Source organism: Leptonychotes weddellii, chromosome 5 (genome assembly GCF_054177405.1).
Source record: "Leptonychotes weddellii isolate Sample4059 chromosome 5, ASM5417740v2, whole genome shotgun sequence".
Lineage (NCBI taxonomy): Eukaryota > Metazoa > Chordata > Mammalia > Carnivora > Phocidae > Leptonychotes > Leptonychotes weddellii.
Genome location: NC_138373.1, coordinates 35,831,206 through 35,858,622, shown reverse-complemented (window position 1 = coordinate 35,858,622; position 27,417 = coordinate 35,831,206). Strand labels below are relative to the sequence as shown.

General features: G+C 51.9%; 1 protein-coding gene across 7 annotated transcripts in view; it reads right to left on the bottom strand.

Annotated features, from left to right (window-relative positions):
- NPRL3 (NPR3 like, GATOR1 complex subunit) overlaps positions 1-26,728 on the bottom strand; it is a 38,702-nt gene extending 11,974 nt beyond the window's left edge. Inside the window, exons 1-7 of one of the 7 annotated variants that reach the window (XM_081820463.1) lie at positions 26,113-26,728; positions 21,681-21,750; positions 17,113-17,151; positions 13,514-13,643; positions 11,131-11,205; positions 6,296-6,449; positions 4,751-4,832 (exon numbers count right to left, since the gene is read on the bottom strand). In XM_081820463.1, coding sequence (XP_081676589.1) covers positions 4,751-4,832; positions 6,296-6,449; positions 11,131-11,205; positions 13,514-13,643; positions 17,113-17,151; positions 21,681-21,750; positions 26,113-26,230 — 668 coding nt within the window. In that variant the 5' untranslated portion in view covers positions 26,231-26,728. The remainder of the gene's footprint in view (positions 1-4,750; positions 4,833-6,295; positions 6,450-11,130; positions 11,206-13,513; positions 13,644-17,112; positions 17,152-21,680; positions 21,751-26,112) is intronic. The other 6 variants (XM_081820467.1, XM_081820462.1, XM_081820465.1 and 3 more) reach the window with 6 other exon arrangements.
- Positions 26,729-27,417: the final 689 nt, after the last annotated feature.

Sequence of the window (27,417 nt, the reverse complement as noted above, 5' to 3'; positions counted from 1 at the left end):
GCAGGGCTGCAGGGAGAGCGAACTTGACAAAGCTAACATGGGCAGGCTTCCTCCCTCCTCTGTTTCATTATATACCTGGACAGAAAGGCTGGTGGACTGAAAGAAAAGTCTGCTTCTGAGCTGTCATCCTTAGGATATGGCTCAAAGTAGCAGATGGAACACCAGAGAATCAGAATTAAACACTGAGACTCCCATGACCTCACATGCAGCTGATTTTGCGACCCCAGGAGCTTGGCAATGACACATGCATGCACACACTGGTGTGGGGTCTTCTCCCAAACGCTCCCACGTCAGTTCCCTGGTGTTCATGTGGATTTCCACTTTTCCAGGCATCTGTCCACCCATGGAGTACTTCGCACTGAGATGCAGCATGGAGCCTGCGTGGAACATGCCCACCCACATGGAGCCCCAGGAAGCCCACAGTCCTCCTGCAGCAAGAGGTGAGCCAGGAGCCGCAATGAAGTCTGCTCAGAGGAGGGGGAAAAAAGCCTCCTCTCTGTTTTTGAAGCACAGTTTGTTTTTTCCTAACACCTCCAGGGTGGAGGCGGCCCACCCTCCGAAAATCTGAGGCTACGACTCATGTATATATTTATTATTATTGCAGAATAGTTGACATACAGCTTGTACCAGGTTCGGTGTTCGACAGTTCTCTACATTACTCAGTGCTCACCCCCATAAGCGTAGTCGCCGTCTGTCACCAAATAACATTACTGCAGTATTACTGAGTATATTCCCTATGCCACATAAAGTGCACTTTTAAGACCAGACTCTCGGGGCGCCTGGGTGGCTCAGTTGGTTAAGTGACTGCCTTCGGCTCAGGTCATGATCCTGGAGTCCCTGGATCGAGTCCCGCATCGGGCTCCCTGCTCAGTGGGGAGTCTGCTTCTCCCTCTGACCCTCCCCCCTCTCATGTACTCTCTCTCTCTCTCTCATTCTCGCTCTCTCAAATAAATAAATAAATCTTAAAAAAAAAAAAAAAAAGACCAGACTCTCTAGGGTTCCTGCTATGTCTGTACTTCTGCTGGCAAGGCAGTCATGTCTGGTCTGGAAACACTGTACGAAAGGCGCTGCCCCATGTGAGGCTTATCCAGCCTGCCACACAACTCGGGGCCACACAGCATCGCCCAGCCCCATCTGCCATGCGAGATAGATGCTCTGAGTCCTAAGCGATGACTGTGCATGAGGCAACACACTGGCCTTCAAGACATGCCCTTATCGTTCCCGCCCCAGATGGAAGGCAGTGTGTACCGGCTTACTCCGTTACCCTCTCATCTCACCACGTGAGAAAGAACTTCAGCTCCTAACGCTTTAGCTAAGAGCTGAAACCCCCTTCTTTGGTCTCCCGGCCAGCCCAGCACCTCCCGATCACTCTGGTCCCACACACAGCCAGGTTTCCTACTACATGGCGTGGGACACTGTACACAATTCAAGAGGGCCGAGTGGGCTACAAAAGGCCCACCTTGAAATTTCACACAAAAGGTGTACAGAAGTGCATTTTATGGAAAAAGGCACTAAAACTCCCAGAATATTAGCGGAGGCGTCTGTGGCCGCATCTCTGCTCTGAGCAGAGAGCACTGGGAGGCAGCGGTGAACAAGCACAGAGTTCCCAATGCCACCTGCTCGGCCAGGCCCTGGGCAGCTCCCCTGAGCTCTGAGCCTCCTGGCCCCACCACAGGCCCCGTTACCTCTGAAAACCATTCAACAAACACTTTGTCAAGCCATGGACTCCACAACAACATGACTGCTGTCTACTCGTTCCTTCAAGCGACAGCAGGCAACCACAAGGTCTGTTACTGAAAGTGAAGGGACATTCCCCGACTTCACGGAAGACCCAACCTGACCGTCACACAAATGCGTGGGGCACGCTCACTGAGGTCACCGGGCCCCAGGGGGAGACACAGAAGCTGCAACAGTCAGGGAAGGCTCCAAGGGAGTCATGCTACCAGCCTATGCTCACAGACACTTAGGTCCCGGGGCACGAGGCCACACCACAACCCTGGATTTTAATTAAAAGAGCAAATCCAGAACTCCTTTGAGAAGTCTCACCCCGATCTCCAACCTCCACGTCTCTCATGTCTGCTCAGAGAAAACCTTTCCCAGGATCTGCCGGAAAGCTGTGCCAAAGGGAGACGGCGGCTCTGTTGCTACCGGATCAGTCATGTAAACCCACGTCTCCCTTTCTCAGCTCCAAGGTAAGTCCACCCTGCAGCAGCAAAGGGAAGGCCACAGCCCAGGGGGGCTCCTGGGCAGTCGCGGAGCCCCTGCTATTGGCAGGCTGGGACAGGGTGCAGGGGAGGACCCCACTGTCCCTGGGACTCCCACCAGAGTAGCACTGCTGCTGGCTTGCGGGAGCTGGGCCCCAGAACCCACGACTGGGCAGGGTGGGGCCTGGGAATAGGAAAAGGTGGGTGGGTGGGGGTTCACCCAGAGGAAACGGGATCCTGAACACTAACACACTAGGGTGCTTGGGCTAGAGGAAGGAGGCAAATGCTGAACAGTGAACCCTGGGAGCCTTTCTTCCCCAGAACTCTGATTCCTGGCCTCCTTTACACAATGCCCACTGTGGGGCGCTGTGCTGCCTCAAGTTCTGAGCAGCGGCAGGTGGGCCGACCACCCAGCCCTTCACTGCCTCCAGCTTGCAGTTCAAATGTAAGAAAGCACAGTCCATTCTTTCTTTAGACATAGCGAGTCTGGTCCTGGTTTGGTGTTTATGTCCGGGTTAACCTGAACTTTGCCTGTGGCCTGACCGTAGCTGAGGCAGGCAGAGTACCTTTCAGAGCAAGGGAGCATGCTCCAAGGAAGCGGTTCCCAGCACCAGCCAGCCCAAGACCAAAGGGCAGCACTTCTCTGACTGCAGAGACTTCGATGTGGTCATGAGCGATGTAACGGGAGGGGGGGGAGGGGGTACGACTACAGGACGAGAGTTTCTGTGCCCTAACAGCCAGCAATCACCAGGGTCAGGACAAAGCAAGCCCTGCTCTGCCTCCTGTGTGACGGACGGGGGTCTGAGGACAGCTTGGGCAGGACAGGGGGACACGCACGGCGGCATCTGGACACGGCTGTGGACACAGCTCACCAAGACCCTGGGCCAGCACAGCCAGAGGAAGAGGGATCTCCTGTGGGGCCAGTGGGGGTGCAGCCTGAGGCAAAGCCCCACAGGGACGTGCGCCCTATCACAAGGGCTTTACCTCCTCGGCCTGGCAATTCTGCTGTTGGGAATTCATCGGACAGATAAACAGGTACAAGTGCACAACCTCACGTGTGCACGGCTGAGCATCAGGCCTTGCAGCACCAGAGGCTGAGGCCAACGAAATGCCCAGGACAGGGGCTGGCTAACTGGGTAGCCGCAGAAGCAGCAGCCCTTATTTCCCAGTAGAGACAGGGTCAAGGCAACACGGCTAAACTGAGAAGGCAGGGGTCGTCCACACGTTGCAGTGTAAAGGGACAAAGGGGGTCAGTGTCCACCTGTGTGTGCCTCCAGGCCAGCGGTGCAGGATGGCACATGCCACGTGCCGGCCTGCTGACATGCTTCTGCCACCGGGACGGGGGCCTGGTGGTGGTACAGCAGGAAACGCACACAACACTGATTTTCAGACTGGATGGATACATGACCTTTTCAAAAGCTTCAGTTAAAACAGCAAAAAGAACGGGGCACCTGGGTGGCTCAGCCGTGATGCGTCTGCCTTCGACTGAGGTCATGATCCTGGAGTCCAAGGATCAAGCCCCACATTGGGCTCCCTGTTTAGCAGGGAGCCTGCTTCTCCCTCCCCCTCTGCCCCTCACCCTGCTCTAGCATGCTCTTTCTCAAATAAAGAAATAAAATCTTTTTTAAAAATTAATTTAAAAAACAGCAGAAAGAATGAAAAATTTCCAAAACGCTCATAACAATAATCACTGGGTATGGGACCATAGATGGGCTCTGTTTTCTCTATACTCTTCTACATTTCCTAAATACCAATAACGAGCATGTATTGTCGGTGAGATCAGGAAAACCGCTAATACCAAAAAAGGATGCTAGACAAGCCACCCTCCCTGGGCTTGGATGACACGTGGTCTCGCCAGCCACAGCTCAGACCCAGCCCACCACCAGCGGGTAGCGTGGAGCCTGCCGATGGAGTGAAGCGCCGAGAAGGCCCAGGGCTGCGTGCATGGACAAGGCCCAGAGAAGAAGCCTGTACCTCGGTGCAGACTGTGCAGCAACATGTCTGGTGCTCTGAGTGGTGGCACCTCGAGAACCAACGGTCCCGGAGCAGAAGGGCACAGCTTGCAGGGGAAGTGTCACCCGGGCACCCGCCCGAGCCCCCTCCACCACCTCCCACCCACCCTGCATACCCAGGCTCAGGGAGCAGTGGACCCTCTTAAAAGAAAAGAAGTTCTTTGCTTCTCCACAGAAAGCTGGGAACACCAATATGACTGGAACAACTGAGAGGCTCTGCTGGGTCTGCAACGCGGGCTGCCTTCCTAAACTCAGCCCCCAAACCCCAAGTCCCACGAGTGGAGGGCACCCTCTGAGCCTCAGTTTCCTCCTCAGTGAAGTGATGACAGTGACACCCATCTTAGGAGGCAGACCCAGAACTTGGCACCGTGTCACCTGACCTGTATCTCATGACTCACAAGAATTTCAGGCTCTCATGCGTGACTTCAAGGTCGGTTCAGGGGGCTGGCACTCCCAATCCTCTCACCCCCATCTCAGTGGTACAACAGGAGAATGGGCAGCAAGGCCCACGGGCAGGGGCACCACCTGTCTTACCTGTCATAAGCTTCCTTGAGGTCCCTGGCCAGCTTGCACTTGGGCAGAATGTGATGAAATGGGGACTGAGGACCATCATTTGCTGCAAGAATCAGAACACAGAGAATTTAGAGCCTCCAAAGCAAGGAAATATGCAAAGGCTAGAATGGAAAATACCTTTAAAAACAAGGTTAACTGGGGCACCTGGGTGGCTCAGTCGGTTGAAAGTCTGACTCTTGGTTTTGACTCAGATCATGATCTCGGGGTGTCGTGAGACAGAGCCCCGCACTGAGCTCCTCACTCAGCAGGGGAGCCTGCTCAAGATTCTTTCTCTCCCTCTGCCCCTCCCAACGCCTGCACTCACGTGCTCTCTCTAAAATACATAAATCTTAAAACAAATAAAATTTAACTGAAAATAATCTGTGCAAACAGTTGAATTAAGATGAGACTTTGGCTGCGTTCAACTGTCTTTATATGGGAGATCTGTATGGAAACTTCACCACTGGTGCCCCCTGTCCCTGCAGCCAGTTCACCGGTGGCCCCAGACACCCAGAGACACTTTCCGCCTGGTGAGCAGGTGCTTCCATGCCTCATCCCACTCATTCATACCAATACTATTTATTTTTATGATCAAAAGTCTTTCATTAATCCTTTCTCATTAATGCCTTAAAATATGTAGTTAAATTGAATTTGTAAAAAAAATTTCCTGTGATAGGGGTGCCCGTGTGCCTCAGTTGGTGAAGCGTCTGCCTTAAGCTTGGGTCATGATCCCAGGGTCCTGGATTCGAGTCCCTCTGCCGCTCCCCCTGCTTGCACGCTCTTTCTCTCAAATAAATGACATCTTAAAAAAAAAAAAAAATTTCTGTGATAAAGTCACAGACTCTAAAGAGAATTTTTTTTAAACAGCTTCTGGATTGTTATTAATCAACACATAACTGGCCAAAACATTATACATTTTGACAGCTGTCAAATATAAAAAGCAAGTTTTCACTGAAAATGCACCTGAGTGGGACAGTTCTCGTACGCCGATCACTACTTTCACTTATTGCTAGAGTTACACCAGGGTCACCTTCAAACCTGTTTCTGGTTTTCTCTTGTTTCAGAGGCGCTGACCTGAGATGGAGATGGAGCGTGTCGCAAGTAGGCGTTTCTCTGTGCTTAGAGGTGTTATGGAATGCCAAAATCCACAGGGGGATCTACTGGCAAATGATACCTTTAATAATCGGCCCGTTGGTAACTCAGCTAGGTCCTCCTTCACTTCACTTGGAAGCGAGGGACTGGGAAGGGCCCACCTTGCCAGCCCCGTTCCCAGCGGCCCCTGCGCGCGGCCCCCCACCACAGGCCGTGGGGCAGTGCCGCTGGGAGGCGGGGCGCCGTTCGGGCTGGGGATCCATCTCCAGCATCAGTTCAGAGCTGCTCTCCAGCTATGTCCCTTGGGGCGTCCTCCCTTCGCAGGGAAGATCACCAGACCAGCACATACGGCCTTGGTGCCTGTCTCTGCATCTGCAAACCTGGACCGGGGCCCCTGGCGCATGTGTGGAGCAGAGAGACTCCCGCAGCGCTCACCATCGGCCACCGCGGACACCTCGTCCTGCAGCGCCAGGATCAGCTTGGCCTCTCTCGTGAGGTACTGGCAGCGGCGCTCCTCATGCTGCAGCACGGTGGCGATGCGTCGGGAAAGGGTGTGCAGACAGTTTATCACCGACGGGTCCGCATTGGCCTGCGGGAGAGGCCACATGGGACTCAGACGGCACCCAGGCACGGCCAACCCAGGGCACGAGGAACCCTCTCCTCCTTTCCCGCACAGCCCCCTCCAGGTGCCGCCGTGGTCCCTGGCCCTGTGTCCCCTCCAAGGTCTGTCCACACAAACACAAGTGTGCTCAGCACCCCAGCTCGGGAATGGCTGCCTGCAGGGCAACCAGAGGTGGTTCTGTGGGGCCCCCCAGCTGGTGGGGGGACACAGGCATCTCCGACAAGCAGAGATGCTGCAGGGCACCGCACCAGGGCCATCCAGGACGGCGGGGTACAAGCCGGCCTCCGCTCCAGGCCAGGCAGGGGCAGCACTCGGGGGCGGCGGGGCAGCCGACCCACCTGCTGTGTGACCCCAGGCTCCCATCTGAGAACGTTCAACAGGGGCCCTCCCTCACCAGTTAGTCTGACAGAGCCTATCCAGGGCACAACCCCAGCAGTGTCTGCGGTCAGGGTGTATGGCTGACTTGGTGGGCAGGACCAGGCTTCATGAGACTTCAACCACACAGACCCATTACACGAGGGTCACGGAGCGTAGTAAACACAAGCACTGGGCCAACTGTCTGCTGAGCACACTGTCCTCAGGAGAAGAGGCTCTTCCCAGCAGAAACAAGCCTGGCTAACAGAAGAAGTCAGCAGGCTCCAGGCCACCCCTCTCCCCACAAGCTCCCCGGGCACCCCTGTGCTAACTCTGGAACCTATCAGACGCCGCAGCGAGGCCAGGCAGGCACACCCACCCAGGCCAGGGGTGGAGCAGGCAGCTGTAGGGTCTCTGAAGATGCTCCACAGAGCAGATAACCGGCCAACCATGACTCAGTGTGTCAGGAGGTCGACAGGGCTGCTGAGTCATCCGAGGGGTGGAGGTGGGAGAAGGGAGAGGGACGCATGGTGCCACCGATTAAAACCCCTAGTACGGCCTCCCCTCCTGTTTATCTGGCAGGCAGGGCCCTTACAGCAAGGTGTCCACAGCCAGCCTTCTGGACCAAAACCCACACCAGACTCAGTGAACACCTTCATCACCTGGATTTGGAGAGATTTTCTGAACTCCTAGCAGATCTCATGTTCACAAACGGAATCCACACCTGACAACAGCATACCTGCGCTGGGGAGAAGACTAAGCACCACTTTCAGGCCATGCCCATCACTGGGCAGCAACCCTGCCCCTTCATGTCAAGGACAGCCCCTCAACAATGTCCCCCACAAGATTGTGGAACTAGAGGGCCTAGGTTATAAAGCATGTGCAACTGCTTTACAACAAAATACACTTCTAGAAGACTCTGTGTCAAAATACCGTCAGCAGCAAAACAGAGGAAGGAGAATGATCGTATGCACATGGTTATTCCCTTCAAGAAGCAATCAAGTCACACCTGACAGCCTGACCCTATGCTCACGGTCCCAGTGGCTGGAACAGGACGGTGTTTTTAGTCAGATGCCCGAGCCCACCAGTTCTACATTCCCAGGCGTGCAAGGGGGTGCTCACCCAGGCGAGGCCCGATGACCCACACTGATGGGGTATGCTAGGGTATCCTGTGTGGCTTCACAGGCCAGGCATCACTCAAGGTGCCTGCAGAGCCCAAGGCTTTGTCTGGCCACAGTGAGAAAGGGACCACCTAGGACGTGCCGGCCCTAAGTGGGAACTCTTAGAATTTGCCCCATAGGTGATGTGAAACAGCAGGAAATTTAGGGGATCGCCTGTGAGACTTTTCTCGCTCCCAGAAAGTGCACCGAAATGTAGTAAGGCCTTTAGAGCAAATGTCCAATTTGCAGGCAATACACAAACAGACAGTAAGCACGATCAGATGAATCCAGACATGGACCATTCAACGGGACGAAGGGAGAAGAGAGTCCTAGACTGGAAGAGACCTACAGACACAGCCCACACACCTGTGAGGGCGAGGTTTTCATCCTGGTCCAGACAGGCCAACGGCAAAAACTATGGCCACTAGGCACTAGCTGATACCAAATTACGGCAAACTTTATCAGGTGTGAAAGGGTATCACGGTAGAAGATAAATGTTCCTATTTCATAGAGATGCCACCCGAAGTACATAGAAATGAGCAGACATGAGGTCTGGGACTTGTCCTGAAACACCTGAGAAGCCAGGGTGTCCCGGTGACGGCAAGGGGACATCAGAGACGGGTGTATGAGGTTAATCAAACTATCGTCACTAGTTGGGGATTTGTTTAAAACTATTCAAAGTGAAAAGTAAAAAAAAGTATATGTTTTTAATGTGACTATTAAAAAGGAGAAAATAACTTCCTACCCTAAAAATATCAGCGCTTTACATTTAAAACTCCCCCCCCCCCCCCCGCCTTCAACATCATGGTCCCTGCTACTTGAAGTCCTGCGCTACCTTTTTTTTTTATTTTTATTTATTTGACAGCGAGAGAGGGAACACAAGCAGCGGGAGTGGGAGAGGGAGAAGCAGGCTTCCCGCGGAGCAGGGAGCCCGATGCGGGGCTCGATCCCAGGACCCCGGGATCACGACCCGAGCTGAAGGCAGACGCTCAACGACTGAGCCACCCAGGCGCCCCCGCTACCTTGTTTCTTACTGCAGCAATCCACCCTCCTCCTCCAGGTTCTGGCCTCGCCCCCAAGCCTCACCTTCAACAGCCACAGGCTGGGCTACATAGTAACTACCACCCTGTCTCATCAGCCCCCAGCTGCTGGACACAGGCACTGTTTCCAGCCTGGTTATTATCATAAAGGTCTCCCTACAACCTTAAAATCCGCTTGTTTTCTTGACGGCTGTACCCAGGGGTGTCAGACATGCTGCTGTTGAACGCTGTTCCCGAGACCAGGGCCTGCCTGCAGGGTGGGGCCGCAGCAGCTTCTCAAGGCCACCCACCGGGACAGCCTTCGCCAGGATTGTCGGGGCTGTTTCTTACTTAACGGACCGCTCTCTCTGGGTGTCTGCAGTATGTCATTTTAGAAGTCATGCCCTGTACTATTTACACTATGAAAATCCCAAGACTGTAAAAGTCAAGGTCTCCACTTGGAACCGCACACCCCAGGGACAGCCGCTGTTAACCCATCACTTTGTCTTAATGCGGCTCCTTATTTATCAGCAAGGTAGGCCAGTTTTAAAAATTAGCTCCGGGCGCCTGGGTGGCTCAGATGGTTGAGCGTCTGCCTTCGGCTCGGGTCATGATCCCAGGGTCCTGGGATCGAGTCCCGCATCGGGCTCCCTGCTTAGCGGGAAGCCTGCTTCTCCCTCTGCTTCTCTCTCTCTCTCTCTCTCTGTGTCTCTCATGAATAAATAAATAAAATCTTAAAAAAATAAATAAATAAATAAAATAAAAATAAAAATTAGCTCCATTCCAAAGAACCTTTTCTCTGGCATCATTTTGGTTTTGAGCCGTTCACAGTGAATGTGGTCTTCTCTCAAGAGAAAAGCACCTCGAGACTTAGAATGACACCCAACTTTACCAGCGTCCTCTGCTTAGTGTCATTTCGGCCACTCTTAAGGCTTTCAGAGCACACACTGCTCCTCGTCACGGAGGCCAGTCACTCTGTCTGGGACACTTCTGTGAAAAGCCATCATGCAGATCACATGTGCCCAGCCAGAAAGAACTACTGAGTATTTTGGCACAAACAGGTAGTGGGACAGTTCAGAGGAATTCCGTTATGTAACAGTCACCAAATATAAATTTCCTAGGCAATTCAAAGTCCTTTCATAATATGAGTGAGTCTTTACCCAGGGATGCTTTTTATGTTTATTTAGATCCCTTATATTTTGACAGCTTCATTGAAAAGAAATCTCCTCTAACACAACTTCAGACAGTCTGGGAACTGCCCGAAGAAACTATCAGCTTAATCATTAAAAACAAAATGGAAAGCCACAAGTGCTGGTGAGGAGGTAGGTACGCTGGAACGCTCACACACTGCTGGTGGGGAGGAAAGATGGTGCAGCCACCGTGGGAAGCAGTCTGGCAGCTCCTCAACAGGACCCTGGAATTCCACTCCTAGGTGTATACCCAAGGGACATGAAAACATGTGTCCACACAAACATTTGGACACAAATGTCCATAACAGCATTGGTCATAATACTGTACTGATGAACATACATCGTTCATAATGGCCAAACTGCAGAGACAACACAAACGTTCATCAACAGATGATGCACAAACTGTGGTCCACCCGTACAAGAGAATACGGTTCTGCCACAAAAAGGAATGAAGTCCGGATACATGCTACCACATGGATGAACTAAGTGACAGCAGACAGACACCAAAGGTCACATAGTGTAGAATCCAATCTCTATGAAAATGCAGAATAGGTAAATCCACAGAAGGAAAGCAAACTGGTGGTTTCCAGGGGCTGGGAGGGGAGAGGAAATGAGGAATAAGTGGTCTCCTTTTGGGGCAATGAAACGTTCTGGAACTGACAGTGGTGAGAGTTACACAACACTGCTCCTAAAGCCACCGAACCGTACACTACAAAATGGTTAAAATGGTAAATACTATGTGTATTTTATTTAGAAAACACAGTATGGATAGACTCTTGCAGGACCCCAGGAGGGGCCTGGCAACAGCTGGGCAGTCTGAGCTCTGAGCCAATGACACAGTCACCAGAAGTGAGGGGCTGCTACTCTCCCCGGACCCTCCTCCCCGATCTACCAGGGCTCTTCAGCCATCTGTACACTCGCTCACCCTCAGTGCAAACACCACATTAAAAAGAATCATGGTGGGAGCTTCCCTCTTCGGAGATGGATCTGTTTTGGAAACCTAGAAAAGAAATACATTCTAATGAGTGAGAGCCACCACATCCCAAGAAATCCTGTTTAGTGCTATCTGTCAGGCATGGGGAGAGGTTCCAGAATATAGCCAACACAGAGAAAAACAGAGCCCTAGGGTCTTTGAGAAGTGATCACTGCCTCTGTATGGGCAAGCACAGGCAGCACAGACGGAGACACGGGTGAGACTAGAGTGGGAAGGTCAGCGCTATGACCCAAAGTGACAAGACTACCCCAGTCAATGGGAGTGAGCTGAGGTGCCCCCGCGAGACAAGATGGGGAGAGGCTCGAGCAGATGGGGTATTCTCTGCCCAGACTCTCCCTCCCCCACTGCTGTTTTCAGTGTCCACCTGGGTCCTCTGTCTCCGCCAGGTATGGCAACCACTCAGGACGATTAAGAGACAGGATAATGCTCAGAGCCAGCAGAGACCAAGCTGCTGCTCCGGCATCCAGCCACCGCACGTCACCAACACCAAGCTGAATACATGTGTTGCCACCAGGGGGCATGGGAGTGTGCGTGAGGGGGTGGTGGCCACATCTCCCTGGGCCATCCCAAGCAGGCTCTTTACCATCTCTGCCTGTCACTCCAGTTTGGTAGGGTATAACTCCTGGCAGGATGTCAAATCTCCCCTCTGTCACCCAGACGTCAGCCGTGCGGACTGAGCTCTGTCTGCAGGGACCTTGGTAAAGAGGAAGGAGCCACCCATGGGGCCCAGTGCACCCAGCCATGGCCTGATGTCCTGGCATCTCCAACTGCCTCAGAAGCTCCTTCCACGGGCATATTCATGGATAAGATTTGAGGACTGCAATTTCTGGATCATATAAATGGAGCTAAATCTTATGCCATCTTATCAAAGCCCTGATTGTGCCTGTGTGCAAAGGACTGACTAGCAGGTTCTGGTGTCAAATTCCCTTGGGTAACAGTGCATTCAATCTTGTTAAAACCCCTCAATACTGTAACAATTTCATTCATCGCAGAATGCACATACAGGGTTTAGCACAATAGTAAGAACTAAATTAATAATCATATTTGCTATGTCATCATTTAATAAGCAAGAAAAAATACTTGCACCACTTTAGAAACAGATGTCCTAGATATAAAGGGGAAGGTGGCAGTCAGGAAAGACCCAGGATGCAAAGAGCAAAAGCCAGGGGCAGGGACTGAACCCACGGGAGACCTATGGGGACATGTAGGTGATTGTATGCATGAACACACGCACGGGGTCAGATATATGGCATGATTCGATGGCTGCCTTCACCAGAGCCAGTGTGAGCCACGGCTCCCCGAGGGCCCCAGGGTCAGGATAGGCCATGCCTTCCCAGGGAGGGCCATACCTGCCCAGGGAGAACCTTACCTGCCCAGGGAGGGCCATACCTGTCCCAGAAAGAACCTCACCAGCCCCTGGAGAACCCCACCAGCCCCTGGAAGAACCCCACCTGTCCCAGGGAGAACCCCACCTGTCCCAGGGAGAACCTCACCTGCCCCAGGGAGAGCCCCACCTGCCCAGGGAGAACCTCACCTGCCCAGGGAGAACCTCACCTGTCCCAGGGAGAACCTCACCTGTCCCAGGGAGAACCCCACCTGTCCCAGGGAGAACCTCACCTGCCCCAGGGAGAGCCCCACCTGCCCAGGGAGAACCTCACCTGTCCCAGGGAGAACCTCACCTGTCCCAGGGAGAGCTCTACCTGCTCAGGGAGAGCTCCAGCTACCCGGGGAGAAGCCCACCTGCCCCAGGGAGAAACCCACCTGCCCCAGGGAGAACCTCACCTGACCCAGGGAGAACCTCACCTGTCCCTGGGAGAACCTCAGGTGCTCAGGGAGAGCCCCACCTGCCCAGGGAGAACTCACCTGCCCCAGGGAGAACCTCACCTGCTCAGGGAGAGCCCTACCTGCCCAGGAAGAACCTCACCTGCCCAGGGAGAACCTCACCTGTCCCAGGGAGAACCTCACCTGCCTCAGGGAGAACCTCACCTGTCCCAAGAAGAACCTCACCTGTCCCAGGAAGAACCTCACCTGCCCAGGGAGAACCTTACCTGCCCCAGGGAGAACCTCACCTGCCCAGGAAGAACCTCGCCTGCCCCAGGGAGAACCTCACCTGCCCAGGAAGAACCTCACCTGCCCAGAAAGAACCTCACCTGCCCAGGGAGAACATCACCTGTCCCAAGAAGAACCTCACCTGCCCAGGAAGAACCTCACCCGCCCCAGGGAGAGCCCCACCTGCCCAGGAAGAACCTCACCTGTCCCAGGAAGAACTTCATCTGCCCCAGGGAGAGCCCCACCTGCCCAGGGAGGGCCATACCTGCCCCAGAGCATGCTGCAGCAGTGTCGGGTGCCCAACAAACCGCACGTTATCAATCTTCAGTTCAAATTTTTGGCCACACATTTCAGACTTGGTTGCCAAAATTGTTGCCAGAATGACATCCGAAAACCTTAAAATTAAAAAAAGGCAGAGTGGAAGTAAGTAAACAAAGTGCCACAGTACCATGCCCACCTGCCCTCAGAGGGGAAAGGTCTCAGGACATGGCAGCTCCGTGCGTGGAGTGCTCTACCCCACTGCGGATCTGGAAGCTTCTATCAATTGCCCTTCTGAAGCGATCCCCAAGACTGGGGACATAAAATCACCAGAATTACAAGGTAAAAGGCATGAGAAGCATAGACTGAAGGCACATGCTGTCATTTCTCGGCATGCTCTATGAAATTCAGGAGAGAGAACGAATTGCAGTTTGCTTTCAAAGGGAGGACAACAGCTGGAGCCGGCACCGTCCTGAGGGCCACTCGTTAAGGCGCACAGGTGTGGGGAGGGGTCTCCTGACGGCCTGGGTTTGCCAGGCTGCACCGCTCCACCCCCAGGTGAGTAAAGGACAATACTAACTACAGTGTGCTCATCACCTTCCTCATGGCACGGCTGCCCGGTCGTTCCCTTACGCTCAACATTTCAACCTTCTAGTTCTTACTGGGGAAACCTTTAAGATGTGCAAAATGTGCAGAACCAGAGACATGATACAAAGGTGGGGATGCACAGGACTGGATGCCATGGAAAAGCAGGCATGGCTGTGGTGGGACAGCAGATCTGGCTACGATCTCTGTAAAACTGTAGAGCTCACCCCCATTCAAGATGCAGCTGTGCACTTATGTCTCCCCACTAGCAACCCTGCTCCTTCCTGCCCAAGGGGATCCAGATAAGCGAGAGTCACCACAGGGAGGAGAGGGCCGGGGGTGCAGTGTGGACTCTTATCTCGGAGCCCAGGCTCCAGGGGCCTCCACTCTAGAAACACTGATGTGCTGTGTCGGATCAGGAGCCAGGAGGAGACAAGTCCTGTGCTCATTTCTCCACCTGGGAAAGCATCTCTAACACCCAGGTCGAAGGGCACACTGTGTGGGGGAAGGTGGCTCCAGCTCCTTCAAGGCCACGCTCTGTCCAAAGAGGCCAATGAGGACAGACACTCCAAGGTGCATCCTGGGCCTTCACTGAGGAGCTCCGGTGAATCAGGGACCACACCAGATGTTTCTCTTCTAAAGGAGCTGGCTGTGGGGGAGGGCGGCAATGAACACCCTAACACTCCAAAAGGGAAGGTCCTGCTGCAGACTGCGGCTTCAGTTCAACTCTGAAATAGCAAATGACTTGGACATTAAGTGATCTAGGAGGGGGTCGTGGCTCTGGGCCCCTTACACTTGGCAGGGCTCAATGTCTAATGTAAGAGAGGTAACTTAGAACCAGCCTGGAGCAAGAACCTCACTGTGGTCAACCAGCATACGGACAAAAGCAAGACAGGCAGCTATGGGACTCTTCCCAAGCCTCTCCGCTAGACAGCCGGGGAGCCTAGCACTGCCAAGGGGGGCTGGTCATGCTGGCTTCCAGCTGTCCCCTAGGACCAACATGGTCATCTCGGTGTCCTTGGTCACTCTGTGGTCCCCAAACAAACCAGATACAGGGGTCTGGGTCAAAACGGGCTGCCTTGCGTCCTGTATAGTCAGGAATGCAGCTGGACCTTCTGATACCAATGTTGTCAGAGACATTCTGGGAAACTCGGGACCCACAGCTCAAGCCCTTGGCTGCCCAGTGTGGGTCACTCCTTCCCAGGAATACTGCTCTCTAGAGTGAATAAACCAGAGATGGAAGATTCCAGAGTCTTAGACAGGAGGCTTTACATGCTTTCTTCAAAAACTCTAAATGGCTCACCCCACCCTGTAACTCCCATCTGAGGGATACAGTGATGGTGAGGGCAGGCTCAGGATGATAAAACCCTACTAAACACTTCTGCTCTAGTAACTGATCCAGTGCCAACATTCCATACCCTATCTCAACAAACACGACCTCTCCACTCTGTCACCCAGTGATACAAGGGATACAAAGATGACGGAGAGAAAAACAACTTCCTACCATTCCAGAGGTTCACTTTTTCTTGTGATATGAAAAATCTCCACTAAAAACCTCTGCTCCGCCATGAAGAGCCATAGACGGGCCTCAGCCACGGCCTTTAGCCACCAGTCCAGGAACCTAAGTTTGGCTGTGAGATGAGCCCTGAGATTCAGAGGCCAACAGTAGTGGCCCAGTTCACGTTTATAAATACCCAGATCCAAGAGGTACCCTTCCAAGAGCCAAATAAAAAACACTTCCCCCTCTGGGTCCAGAAAGGACAGAGCAGAGGGGGCCAGCTTGAGAGCCATGTACTGCTGACGTTAAAAGCCACACTGCCCTAGGTGGCCATCAGGGAGGCCTCTCTGGGGTGGCCCGCGGGGTGGTGTTCAGCTGCTCTGCTCTATGAGCAGTCTGACCCACACAGAAATCCACTCACTGTAGCCTGGTATTACACACTTATGGTAAAAAAATACTTGAGTGGCTTATACTTTCTGTACTGTGTCTGCTGACATCAGACACACAAAGTCACAGAGTTCTATCATGAGATTTGGGGGAAGGGGACATAACTGATATAAACAGCAAAGTAAAACAAAAACGAGGGACAATATTTATTTCCAAAATTTACAAAAATCCTTTTCCCTTGTTTTGAAGATAAAAGGCCTGGTAAATATGTTGCAACACAATAAAATAGCTGTTATAAAAACTAATATTCCTGGAATAACTTTCAAATTTAAAAAAAATAAAAGCATTTGAGATGAACCAGCCCAGTTGAAAAACAGGCAAGACTTTCCATTCCTGCTGGGTTATTCAGGAACGGGCTTTTTCTAGGGCTTGGCCAGGAAAAAAAAAAAAGGAGGAAGAGACAGCAATGGAAGGGAACTCCACTCCACTCCCTCCTGTTTTTTTGCGGGGGGGGAGGCTCACAGATGCTCCAAGCACCTCCAACACCCGGGGGGGTTGCCCCATCAGGGGCACAAAGGGTATCACAGTATCCACACCCTTCTGGAGAAGTGCCATATAATCTCCATGGGAACATTTTTGCCTCTAATGGCCACACACAACGGCATCTAAGTCCAAGCCTCACATTTAACACCTGGCCCTTGGGAGAGGCCTCCTATAACTCCTCTGAGAAATGAAGGCAAGAAGCAACGATCAAGGGTCTCTCTAGGGGGAAGCTGGCTAGGGAGACAGGGAGCCCTGTTCTCGCTTGCCTACCACCTTCCTGAGGCCACCGGTGCCTGCCTGGAGGAGGGGCGGTCTGTGTGCACGCCTGGCTCCAGAAGTCCCCCTGGCGTCAGCCAACCTTGCCTTGGCCTCCCAGGTAATGTGGAATAGCTGAGTAACTCCAGGTGGAGAAAGGGCAGGGGCCGTGGGAAGCCGGGGCACTCGTGGGGGGATCGGGCAGTGAGGACCGAGCCAGAGCCTGTGTGCCTCGTTAGTCATTCTTCAACACTGAGGGCAATCAGGAGTTAAGCACAATTACAAGAGAAGGCAGCAGGAATCAAGACAGAAAGGTGGTGGAGAAGTGTCGGTCTTACCCTGCAACCAATCGCTCATCGGTTGGAGGACATGGCTCGCTGGAATGGGAACAGGACCATCAAGACCAAACAAACACACTGATTTTAAAAATCACGAATAGTTACAAGGCTGTTTTATTAAAACAGTATTAAAGTCTAGCACAAGTACTACCATAAGCATTAACTGCTGAGGGCAAGGCTAAGCAACTTACCAGACAAGAAAGAAGATACAGACAATTGCTAAGTTGAAGACTTACCAGAGTTTTCTCACGAAAGCTTAAATTCCCACATGTAAACAGAGCCTGGGCACAACTGAGAGCCAATTTTCAGAAGCAAGAGCAAGGCTGGAAGACCTGGGTCAGAGCCCAGCACCACACATATTAGCTGGACACCCATGCACAAGCATTTTAGTCTTTCTGACGAAACCGTCTCTGTGAGATCCCGTGAGATCCCCGTACGGAGCTTCAACCCTTGAGGTACTGTGATTGCCTGCACACCCCAACTCGCCGAGCCTTTGCTCAGCACGACCACGGGCCCTCTGGCAGCAAGGAGGCTGTGGCACCCATGCACATGCTATGCCACACCCGCGCACTGTGCAACTTGAGTTCTGCAGAGAGTACGTTTAGAAGAGTCAAGCTACTCTGCAGAGTGTTCTGGGACAGTCCCCGGAATCCAGGAAACAGAGAGCAGGCCAGACCCCAGAGGGGGACAGCACTGGAGGGACGAGAGCCTATCACGACCCCGTGCCATGACCACCGGGCTGCCCTGCTGCTCCCCACAGCTCTCACCGAGAAATATATACCACAGACCCACAGGACAGAAGCACACAGCCAAGAGCCCCTTTTTCAACAGCTCCCGAACGTCAGCTCATCAGTGTCCACAGTATGAAAGGGGGAAGGTGTTCTGTGGATCTTCCCAAGATCACCCAGAAAGTCAGAATCCCTACAGGCTCAAGTGCAACTCCTCCAACTTTTATCTCCTACAACCAACAGGTCACAACGAAACCCCTCTACTTTCCAAAGGGAAGAAGCGTGTGGGGCTTCCGAGTATCAGCAGTGCTCTTTTCCATACCAGGCTGTGGAGGTGACGCGTCAAACGCCCCTGGCATGTGTCATGAACTTGTGTCTGCCCCTGTGTGGGAGGCAGAGCCCCCAGCAAGCACTCTCACCAAGACACAGATGTTCCCATGATACCAGACCTGGGAGGGGAGGCAGAGGTGCCTTGCCACCCTCAGGCATCTTAAGACACCCAAACTGAGGCTCATGGTACGAGGAACATGCCCAAGACTATACACTGTAGGTGCAAAAATGAGAGTCACACCCAAAATCCAACCCTGTACTTGTCCCAGCACACTGTCAGCCTGCATGCACCAGAGCGGACGCACCAGTGTACTTACTGGCTGGGCCAGGAAAGGGGTGGGGGATGCCCAAGCTTGGGGACAGCACTGCTTATCCACCTTCTGGGCACTAACCCCAGCTCTAGGAAATAGGGGCTCCTTCCTTCCTTCCCCTTTCCTTCCTTCCTTCTTTCCTTCCTTCCTTCCTTCCTTGACTATTTATTTGAAAGAAAGAGAGAGAGAGCACAAGCAGGGGGAGCAGCAGAGGGAGAGGGAGAAGCAGACACCCCGCTGATCAGGGAGCCCGACATGGGGCTCGCTCCCAGGACCCTGGGATCATGACCTGAGCCGAAGGCAGACGCTTCACCAAGCCACCTTTCTAACACATGGCCACACACATGCTAGCAGAAGCAAAGCTGTCAAGAGAGGCCTGGTGGAGCCCCGTGCACCTGGGGGAGAGGACTAGCTATGTGCCAGTTTGCACCCTGGCACACCTAGCCGAGGTTCCCATCTGGCTGAGGTTGTGAATGTGCCCCAAAGCTGAATCCACTGCTTAGAGAAAGGTGGTCAAGCCTGAGGAAGGCAGGAGTGCCATCTGATTCCACTGCCCCACAGGGAATTTAACAATGCTGAGAATTTAAAGGTGTGGACAGAAATCTTTCACACTTCCAAGGTCTTCTGGATGGTATCTAGAGTAAAACGATTTCTGACTGTTTTGAAATGAAGTCGACTCTTCTTCAAGCTACCATCTTCTTCTCTGAGATTGTGCCCAAAACACTCCACGTTGGGAGGGATAGTGCCAGCGACAGCGTTTGTGACTGATACCAGGCTTTCTCCAGGACCTCTCCTGACGGTTTTTCCCCTGCTGGTGTGGCAGATGCATAATGCTATTAAGCATGACCTCCCCAGGGGCACCTGGGTGGCTCAGTCAGTGAAGCGTCTGCCTTCGGCTCAGGTCATGATCCCAGGGTCCTGGGATCGAGTCCCACCTCGGGCTCCCTGCTCAGCGGGAAGCCTGCTTCTCCCTCTCCCTCTGTCGCTTCCCCTGCTTGCGCTCTCTCTCTGTGTCAAACAAATAAATAAAATCTTAAAAAAAAAAAAAAAAGAGCATGAGCTCCCTGGTCCCCAGCACTCATCCAACAGGAGCACTACAGCTTTTCTACATTTGAACTTCAAGCCTTAAAGACAATGAACAATATCCATTTTCTTCCCTTCCTACTGAATTCTATAAGAGGCTTTTTTTAATAAAAGGGTTAAAAAAACCCTGCCAGTTAATTCTTATACCCTGAAGCATAACATCTTGATTCACCTTTAGAAGCAGCACACGCTCTGAGACAGTGTTGTCCAACAGAACCTCCTACTGCAAATCTGAGCCGTTCAGTGCGGCAGCCACCAGTCACCTGCGGCCCGAGCACCTGAAATGCAGCTGGTGCAAGGAGGAACTGAATTTCATCTAAGGTCATTTCTATTTAAATGGTGACTTTAATACCGGGCAGCACAGCCCTGCATCCTCACTTCTCTAGGGCAGCGTCCATCTACCACCACACTCAGAAGTTGCACAACTGGCCTGTTAACATGGCTTCAGTCTGCCAAGACAACGAGCAAGAACATTCTGCTGGTTCCCAAAGAAAAGCACCTTTGAGAGGACCATCGAGGACAACCCTGTACTACCCCAAGAAGATGTCTGAGCCATGGCATGGCTCCCCCAGGCGCCAGAGGCTTGGCAGGCCAATGTGACGAAATACAGCTGGGCACTCAGAGGTATTAACCTGTATCTCTGACACAGGGGCAGGTGGGGAGTGGGATCATCAGATGCTATAATGTGCCACAATTACCACAGGAAGTAATTCTTAAATTTAATGAAAAAGAGAGTATGGAGAACCAGCTCTTCTTAGTGAAGAGCGTATCTGTGATACCCTGATAGACCCATAATGTCTTGCTCCCTTCCCATGGTTTTTCCTCTTCTTTACGCTAAATATTGAAATAACTCCCTAAAAACATTCTCTTAGTCTTTTATTATAAGCCTCTGAGAGTTAACTGCAGGAGTCAGGTGCTGCCAGCCTCCTAGGAAACCCACATAGACTGTTCCAAGAGCACTTTCTGCATTTTCAGCAGCCTGAGCCTCCCATCTGTGGAGCCCGGAGAACGGCAGGCAGGGGGCCAGCCCTGCTCTAAAGGAATCTATGCCACAGGTGGAGGACAAAATGCACCCACCCCATGGGCAGGGGCAAAAAGCTTTCTATGCACCTGGAACAAACAAGAGTTTGCTCCAAGTGGCCGACCTCAGAGGACAAGGTGACCACAGCTTCTACATCAAGCAGAACAACCCATGGATGTCCAACAGTCCCCCACACCTCCTACCCCGCCGCCCTGCTGGTCTCTCCTTCAAAGCTTGCTGCCCTCAGAGACAGTCACTGGTCATGCCAGAGGCCCCGATATCCTCACAAGAAAGGATAAAAACCACACTCGTGGAACTGCATAATACCATGGCAGGTATGGTGCCTTGTCAAGAGAACTGAGGGAGGCTGTACTCCATGGCACTCCATGCGAAGTTCACTCCATGGCAAAGGCCCAGGTGGGAGCCTCAGCTCTGCGGCCACGGGACGGTGGAGGCTGAGTCCTTTACCTCACCCAGGCCCCAGCTGTGTTTAGAGGCACCCAGGACAGGCAGTTTACAATCCTTCCTCCTTCAACTGGGCTTGTGTTACCATTTACTAAGCTTTAAAAAAACATAAGGCAGAAGTAGTCATGTGTGATGTTTGCCACCCTGATAGCACGTCCCAGAAAAAGCAGGGGGAGCATACACAGGAAGGAACAAGACCTGCCTTTCATCTATGCCCTAAAAGAGCAAGGGTCACATCAGCCCTGGCTCTCAGCCCACAGCACCACCTGAACAGGCTGCGCTGCACCCAGGCCCCTCCATGTGACCTCTGGGCACATGCCTGAGGAGTCGGGTCTGAGGACAGCACCGGGGTCTGCTTTCCCCCCCGTTCCTCTCACAGAAGACAAACGTTCTCTCCGGCCTCGTCTGTTCTCCAGTCTGTTTTACCAGCCAACCAGTTCCATAGCTGGAACATGCGACCACACTATGCAGCAAGTCAGGCATTGGCAACACAATTCCCAGCTCTGCAAAACCTGAAACACCCACCAAATGGAAAAAAAGGACACCAGGTTTCTCACGGGAGAAAACCTCTGGGTCAACAGGCCTGGGGGCAGGACTAGCCCCATCGCAGCGTGACTGCAAAGCCCTTACCTGGAATCACCATCCTGGTCGTCTGCATGGTCTCCCGTGTTGTTGACGGCATATCTGCTACGAGGCTTATCTGAGTGAGGGCAAAAATGGGAGAGTGGCTGAGAAATCAGGATCCGTCCACCTACCGGGGGATGGTGGATGCATTAAAAGTGATGGAGTCTAGGGCGCCTGGGTGGCTCAGTTGGTTAAGTGACTGCCTTCAGCTCAGGTCATGATCCTGGAGTCCCAGGATCAAGTCCCGCGTCAGGCTCCTTGCTCAGCAGGGAGTCTGCTTCTCCCTCTGACCCTCTCCCCTCTCATGCTCTCTCTCACTCTCTCTCTCTCTCAAATAAATAAATAAAATCTTTAAAAAAAAAAAAAAGTGATGGAGTCTAAAATGTGGTATATATACACAATGGCCATAAAAAGGAACGGAGTTCTGATACATGTTAGAACATGGAGAACTTGAAAACATTATGCTAGGTGAAGGAAACCAGACACAAAAAGACAAATACTACACCTATATGAAATATCTGCAGTGGCGGGACGCCTGGGTGGCTCAGTTGGTTAAGCAACTGCCTTTGGCTCAGGTCATGATCCTGGAGTCCTAGGATCGAGTCCCACGTCGGGCTCCCTGCTCGGCGGGGAGCCTGCTTCTCCCTCTGACCCTCCCCCCTCTCATGTGCTCTCTCTCATTCTCTCTGTCTCAAATAAATAAATAAAATCTTTAAAAAAAAAAAAAAAAGTTATGGTTTCCAGGGTGACTGGATGGCTCAGTCAGTGAAGTGACCGACTCTTGGTTTCAGCTCAGGTCATGATCTCACTGTCCTGAGATTGCTCCATGCTCAGCAGGGAGTCCACTTGAAGATTCTCTCCCTCTGCCCCTCCCTCCCTTCCCATGCTCACGCCCTCTACCAAATAATTTTTTTAAAGATTTTATTTACTTATTTGAGAGAAAGAGTGAGCTAGAGAAAGCATACAAGCAGGGGGAAGAGCAGAGGGAGAGGGAGAAGCAGACTCCACTGAGCAGGGAGCCCCACAGCCCCGGGCCTTGATCCCAGATCCCAGGGATCATGACCTGAGCCGAAGGCAGACACTTAACCAACTGAGCCACCCAGGCACCCCATCAAATAAATAAGTGTTTTTTAAAAAGTTATATTTTCTAAGAAGTTATGATAACAGCAAATGTTTTTGCTAGTTTTTTTTTTAAAAAAAAGGATTACACATATGCACACACACAGACCCTCTCAGTATATGATGACAACTAGGTCAGAAAAAGCATAGGCAAAAGAAAGAATTTTTTTTTTTAAAGATTTGTTTATTTATTTATTCATGAAAGACAGAGAGAGAGGCAGAGGCAGAGGGAGAACCAGGGTCCCTGCGGAGCAGGGAGCCCGATGCGGGACTCGACCCCAGGACGCTGGGATCATGACCTGAGCCGAAGGCAGATGCTTAACCGACTGAGCCACCCAGGCAACCCGCAAAAGAAAGAATTTTTAAATGTCCATATGCCAATATCCTTCACATACCTTACCAGAGTAATAAAGACCCTGGGATGAACTTAAGAAGTTCATCACAGGCAAGAGGTCCATGAGGAAAATCAGAAACGCTAGCAAGGGAGACACGAACAAAAAGAAGACATGCTATGCCCTTGAGTAGGGGGGATGAACACAAAGATGCCACTTGTTCCCCGTTAACCCATCCATTTAACATGACTCTCACAACGACATCAACAGTTTGGGAGTAGGGCCCAATACATTCAGTACTAATAATGTTCCAAGGGAACAGTAAGCACAAACAGCCTGGATAATGCTGAAAAAGAGAAGTAATGGTAAGTGACTAATCCTATCTGAAAGTATAACACAGTGTAAAATTACAGTAATTCACCGGTGCGGAACCCACATCACTGGGAGAAATAAGAAAGGTCAAAATGAACTCAAATAAACATGGAATTTAGTGTGTGATAAAGGAGAAGAATCAATCAGGGAGGGAAGAGAAAATTATGGTGGCTCTGCAGCGGTGGGGCCCCATGTCCCCACACCCCTCCTCACTCAGCACAGCACCTGCTCACAGCGCTCCTGGACATGCACAAACAACTCTTCCAAGTGTGAAGAAGACACCAACTCCTAGCAGGAGCCTCCACCTTACACAAGATAAACACATTTAAAAAAACAAGATAATAGGGGCGCCTGGGTGGCTCAGTCGTTAAGCATTGGTCTTCCGCTTGGGTCATGATCCCAGGGCCCTGGGATCGAGCCCCACATCGGGCTCCCCACTCAGCGGGAAGCCTGCTTCTCCCTCTCCCACTCCCCCTGCTTGTGTTCCTGCTCTTGCTATCTCTCTGTCAAATAAATAAAGTCTTAAAAAAAAAAAAAAACCCAAGATAATAAATAGGAGAAAGGAAAACTCGAGAGTCTCTTATTTCTTTTTGTTCATAATCTTGGAGAGCAGAAGGCCTTCCTACGTTTAACAAAACTCAGATACCACAAAAGAACAGAATAAAAACTTGACTCCATAAAACTAAAACTCTATGTAGCAAGAACTACACAGAGGCAAACTGGCTAAGAACATACGGCTTTGTCACAAAGGCCTATTTTTACCCTAGATATATAAAGAGCCCCTTCAAATCTATAGGGAAAAACTCAACCCATGATGAAATTAGGCGAAGGTTATGAGTAAGCTGTACACTAAAAAGGAAATCCAAATAGCTCTGAAAAGAGGAAAATATGCTCACTCTCAGTCATAACACACATGTGCATCAAAACTACTTTCAGGACACCTGGGTGGCTCAATTGGTTAAGCATCCAACTCTTGAGTTCGGCTCAGGTCATGCTCTCAGGGTCATGAGATCGAGCCCTGCATTGGGCTCCATGCTGAACACAGAGCCTGCTTGGGGTTCTCTCTCCCTCTGCCCCCCTCCCCCCACCCCCACTGCATGCCCACTCACTCACGTGCCATCTCTCTCCCCCTCTCTCAAAACACAAAACAAAAACCCAGAAAACCACTTTCAGACATAACTTTTCACCCATCTCATTAACAAAGATAGAAAAATCTGGTTTACTAAAAATAAGTATGTTCGTTATCCCCTAGATCCAACCATCCCACTTCGGGGAATTGATCCCATATTCTGAAAAATGATACTGTATACGGCAAAGACATTCACACTGTTTGTATTAGCCAAAGTTTGGAAGCAACTTAAATGCCCATCAACAGAGAGACTAAATAAATAAATCACAGTATGTTCATCCCATGATTCTGATCGTGATTCCAAATCTATATCCAAGATGTAAAGTGAATATGGAAACAACAGAGTAGAACCGTGTGTATCATGTGTTCACTTCTGCTTAGAAAATAAAGCACGTGGGTGTGCCTGGCTGGCTCAGTCGGAAGAGCATGGGACGCCTGACCTCAGGGTCCTGGGTTCAAGCCCCACACGGGGTGTAGCGATCACTAAAAATAAAACTTTTTAAAAAACACATAATTTTAAAAAGAAAAGAAAATGTGTGAGACGCCTGGGTGGCTCAGATGGTTAAGCGTCTGCCTTCGGCTCAGGTCACGATCCCAGGGTCCTGGGATCGAGTCCTGCATCGGGCTCCCTGCTAGGCGGGGAGCCTGCTTCTCCCTCTGCCTCTCTCTCTCTCTGACTCTCATGAAGAAAGAAAAGAAAAGAAAAGAAAGAAGAAAGAAAAAGAAAGAAGGAAAGAAAGAAAAGAAAAGAAAATGTGTACACATGCTTGTATTTACACGGAAGGTTCTGGGAAAACGCACAGGAAAATGGTAACAGCACCTGCCTGTACAAGGAAAAAGGAGTGGCTGGGGTTCAACGGTGGGAAAGGACGTTCCTTTCATCTACACCCCTTTGTACCTTTAAAACTGTGTCCCACGCTAACAAATCTAAAAGTAATTTTAAAACAAAACATAAATGAGGAACTGCACCTTCATAATTGTGAAAAAGTGCGAGTAACCTAAGCGTCTGTCCCGAGGGAAAGGGTATGTGAGTGACGGGGATCTTTTTATACACTGAAAGTGCTCCAAGGAAAAGAGAGCGCCTGCAGAACAATACATTCTATACACGTAGCTGCACGAAGGGGACAAGTGCCAAAAGGGCAGGTGGTTACCTCCGCGATGGCGAAGGAGCAGAACTGGGGGGGGGGGAGGGTCCGAAGAACACTTGACCTGAATCTGTACTTTCACATTTTTTTCAAGCTGAATACATTCACACGATGCTTATATATATTCTTAAAGGGCTGGAGACATGGCTGAATGTTGGCAACAGTGGCTTGGGCATGTTGAATTACGAGGGATTTTTCTCTGGTTTTAATTTTCCGTACTTTCCAAATACTCTGCATGGAGCAGGCATCGGCTACATCCTCGGGAAAAGAAGAAAGTCAAGGACTTCCATTTGAACGTGCGAGGCGGGGAGGGCAGGGGGTCTCCGCCCGCGCTCACTTACTTGTCTGGGACGCCGGGTGCTCCTGGCTTCTCTGGAAGGGGTACCTGAACAGCAGCTTATTGCCCCTGCTGCCCGAGCTCACCAGAATCACGCTGATGGGGCTGGTGTTGTCGCCCATCCTGCCGTGGGCGGAGGCGGGCGGGGGGCCCCCCGAGGAGGACGGGCCCGGACCGGGTGGGGACGGGGAGGGACACAGAGAGGGCCGGAGGGGCGGAGGCGGGCCGGGGGCCTGAGGAGGACCGGCCGGGACCGGGTGGGGACGGGGAGGGGCCCGGGGCGGAGGCGGGCCGGGACCGGGTGGGGACGGGGAGGGACACGGAGGGGGCCGGAGGGGGCGGAGGCGGGCCGGGGGCCCCGAGGAGGATGCGCCGGGGGCGGGAGGAGGAGAACCTGAGGAGGATGAGCCGGAGGGCGGGAGGCTCGGGGGACGACGCGCCCAGGGCGGGGCTGAAGGGGCCTGACCAGGACGCGCCCAAGGCCGTGGAAACGTGGGGCGCCGGGAGCCAGGCGGACGGGACCCCCGGAGTTTCCAAACCCACGACCCACCACCCACGTCCTGGCAAGTTCGCAACACCTCCGCGACACGGCCAAGCAACAGCGCAGAAGGCGCCTGCGCGCTGACAGGGGCCGTCGGCGCAGGCGCAGGCGCAGGCGACCTGTGCGCCACGGGGCGGGGGGGGGGGGTTGCTTCTCGGGATGTTGGGCGCATGCGCGGGCCGTGTACTTCCCGCGTGGGGCAAAGGGACGCACCCACCAGCGTGAATGGGAAAGTAACACTTTCTTTGAGCCGGAAGTTTAGACTTAAGGCATGTAAAGAACTAAAGGAAAAAAGGAAAAACAAAAAAAACTCTTCAATGAATGGATCATAGACCTAAATGTAAGAGCTAACAGTATAAAACTCTTACAAGAAAACGTAGGAGTAAACCCTCCGGTTCTTGGGCTAGGCAAGAGTTCTCAGATAAGACACCAAATGCTCAAGAAACTAAAGAAAAAAATTAAGTGGACTTACCAAATTAAAACCTACTGTGCTTCAAAGGGCACCACCAAAGAAACTAAAAAGAGCACCCACAGAATGAGAGAAAATATTTGCAAATCATATAAGGGAATTGTATCCAGAATATATTAACAAAAACAAACTTAGAGCTCATCAATAAAGACAACCAATTGAAAAATGGTCTTAGAGGGCACCTGGCTGGCTCAGTCCGTAGTGTGTGAGACTTGATCTCTGTGGGTCGTGATTTTGAGCCACACCTTGGGTGTAGAGATCCGATAGATAGATAGATAGATATAGATATAGATATAGAT